General features: G+C 35.2%; 1 protein-coding gene across 1 annotated transcript; it reads right to left on the reverse strand.

Annotated features, from left to right (window-relative positions):
* Nucleotides 1-226: 226 nt before the first annotated feature.
* Nucleotides 227-1,564, reverse strand: LOC18100514 (xyloglucan endotransglucosylase protein 7). Its single transcript, XM_006381759.3, has 3 exons — nucleotides 1,223-1,564; nucleotides 934-1,127; nucleotides 227-844 (listed from the first exon to the last, which is right to left on the reverse strand). Exons 1-3 carry the CDS (start codon nucleotides 1,478-1,480, stop codon nucleotides 433-435), a joined length of 864 nt encoding a protein of 287 aa, XP_006381821.1. The 5' UTR covers nucleotides 1,481-1,564; the 3' UTR covers nucleotides 227-432.
* Between the last annotated feature and the right edge of the window lie 845 nt (nucleotides 1,565-2,409).

The following is a 2,409-nucleotide window of genomic DNA, read 5'->3' on the forward strand; positions in this document are numbered from 1 at the left end:
TTGAAATAAAATTAATGTAAATGCCACTGCTATTGGTATTACGTTGGTGATATGTTATATTTACCGATGAATATACCAACAGATAAATAAATGTTCATTTGACCAATGCTGACGGTAATATACATATTGATAGACTGTGAGTGTTAGTACCGACATAAATTTCTGTCAGTAAAACTATTAAATCTGGTTGTGTAAATATATAAACTCATAAACATCACACAACAAATCAAACTGTAATAATGTTATTTATATATATAAAAAAAAAATTATGTGATCATATGTTTTGATCACTAGGAACAAGGAAATACTCAAATAAACATGGAAAACAGAATTGTCAAAACCGATGAAAATTAATAATTGAACAATATAAGTGAAAATTAGGATATGTATTTCATTTTTCATCATCAATCAGTTCTTTATCTCGGGGTTGGTTCAGGGAAAGTTGGTGACATAGCACTCACGAGGGAGGCCGTGTGGGAATCGCTTGGAATCTTTGCAATAGTCATAGGTCATGTAATTGTCCCGCACCCATTTCATCTGGCCTTCGCGTCCGACATCGAGCTCTTCCCAGATCCATGAGTTGCTGATGGAGTCAGCAAAGCCAGATTTTGATTTACAAGAAGATGCTCCGTAAGACCAAGCACAGGCATTGACGTTGAAGTTCCTAAACGAAGCAACGAAGGGTGCTTTTGTCCAATCTGTCTTAACTCTTCCACCACATGTTGCCCAGTCATCAGCTTCCCAAAGACTGGAGTAAATCCTCATTGGTTGGTTCTTAGGGAATGGAACGCCAATGGATTCTAAGTTCTTGAATTCTCTAATTGCAATGCCATCAACTGAAAAACTAAAATGCGAAACACAGAAAACAAGGGAAAGGATCCTGTAAGAAATAATACCGATTTAATGAAGGCCTGAGAAATTGTTTGTACTTACATTATGCGTTGTGGATTCCAAAGGATAGAATACGTGTGGAAATCAGCAGTGGGGTCAAACCAAAGATAGAATTGCTGCTCTCTGTTACCTTTGCCTTGGCTGAACACGTTAGTGTGAAGAGTGTATGGCTGACCACTTGTATTTCCCAAGAATTCGAAGTCTATCTCATCGTGGTATGGCCCTAGAGAGGATAGCTGCCACAAATAATATAGTAGTTAGTTTGTTAGTTTTTAAAAGATGATTCATTGCTTTGGAGCAAATACATAATATATATATGAAAGAAACTCACATAAAATGTAGTGACAGTGCCGGCCGAATTGCCATGGACAAGCTTGAGCTGGATATCAATCTTACCAAATAAATACTCTTTCTTGGATTGAAACCCTGATCCAGAATTTTTGTCAAGAATGAGGCTCAGACCATTGCCATTGTCGTATACCTTACCGTGGTCATGTCCCCAGTTGAAATAAAAATCATTGTAGAAGCTGCCGGCAGAAGCAACCACCAGAAAGTTTACTATCAGAGAGACTAGCAGCCCTGCTTTCATTGTCTTGTGCTGTTGTTATTGCTATGCAATGGGTAGACTAACTGAGTATGGATGGAAGAGAGAAGCGCGATTGTGAATTTGATGACTTGAAATTGATGTGAATACTATTTATATAATGTAGACGAGAAGGCAGGCAGGAGAGACTAGGTAATGCAAAAGAGGAGTCCTAATACTTTTTCAGCTAAAAAAAAAAAGTTGTAAATCTGTACTTCGGCACCGAATAATGGGCTTCCATGAAGACTTTGCACGTTTGGACTCTTACATGTCAATACCAATAATCAGACACGGTTTTCGGAACTCCACCAACCTTTCGTTATACATATTAACAGGTCATTTAAGAATAAAAAAATGTCGTCGTTTAAATTCCCCATATTTGATCTAGGTTAGGTTTTAGGAGAAATCCATCAACATTTGAAGGCAACTGAATTTCAATAGAATTACATCTTCAATAAAATAAAAAAGAAAAGGAAAAAGAAAACTGGATGATATTAAAATTTTGATTGCCAGCACAATGAGTAGTCAACAGTACTACATGTTCCCCACAACCATAGTCTAACGTAGTTCTCATAAAAAAATAAATAGACACAAGCTCTCTATAGTAAAGCACAAAACTATGTCGAGGTCTTGAAGCTTAATGAATTTGTTGCTGAATGGTATTTACAAGATGGGAGTAGTTTTCGACTCCCACCTTTGTCAATCAATGTTATTATATATATATATCTGTGTGTGTGTGACATGGGAATCCCACTATTTCTTGTTCAACTATTTTCTTTGTAATATTTAATTATTTATTAAAAAATTTATAGAATTGATTATTTTTTAATTAGATAAGTTTTATTAAAAAAAATAATGATTTAGGATTTTTCACTATTAAAGTTTTCTTAAATTTTTATTTGAAAGTTGTGGCCTTTTTTACAATGGACATAAGT

Source organism: Populus trichocarpa, chromosome 6, assembly GCF_000002775.5.
Source record: "Populus trichocarpa isolate Nisqually-1 chromosome 6, P.trichocarpa_v4.1, whole genome shotgun sequence".
Taxonomy (NCBI): Eukaryota; Viridiplantae; Streptophyta; class Magnoliopsida; order Malpighiales; family Salicaceae; genus Populus; species Populus trichocarpa.

What these genes read in the sequence shown, in the direction of transcription:
- LOC18100514 (XM_006381759.3), bottom strand. Translation starts at nt 1,480, where the DNA reads ATGAAAGCAGGGCTGCTAGTCTCTCTGATAGTAAACTTTCTGGTGGTT. An exon ending in GCACTGTCACTACATTTTAT is followed by an intron (nt 1,128 to 1,222) that starts GTGAGTTTCTTT and finishes TATTTGTGGCAG; the next exon opens with CTATCCTCTCTAGGGCCATA. An exon ending in TGGAATCCACAACGCATAAT is followed by an intron (nt 845 to 933) that starts GTAAGTACAAAC and finishes TTCGCATTTTAG; the next exon opens with TTTTTCAGTTGATGGCATTG.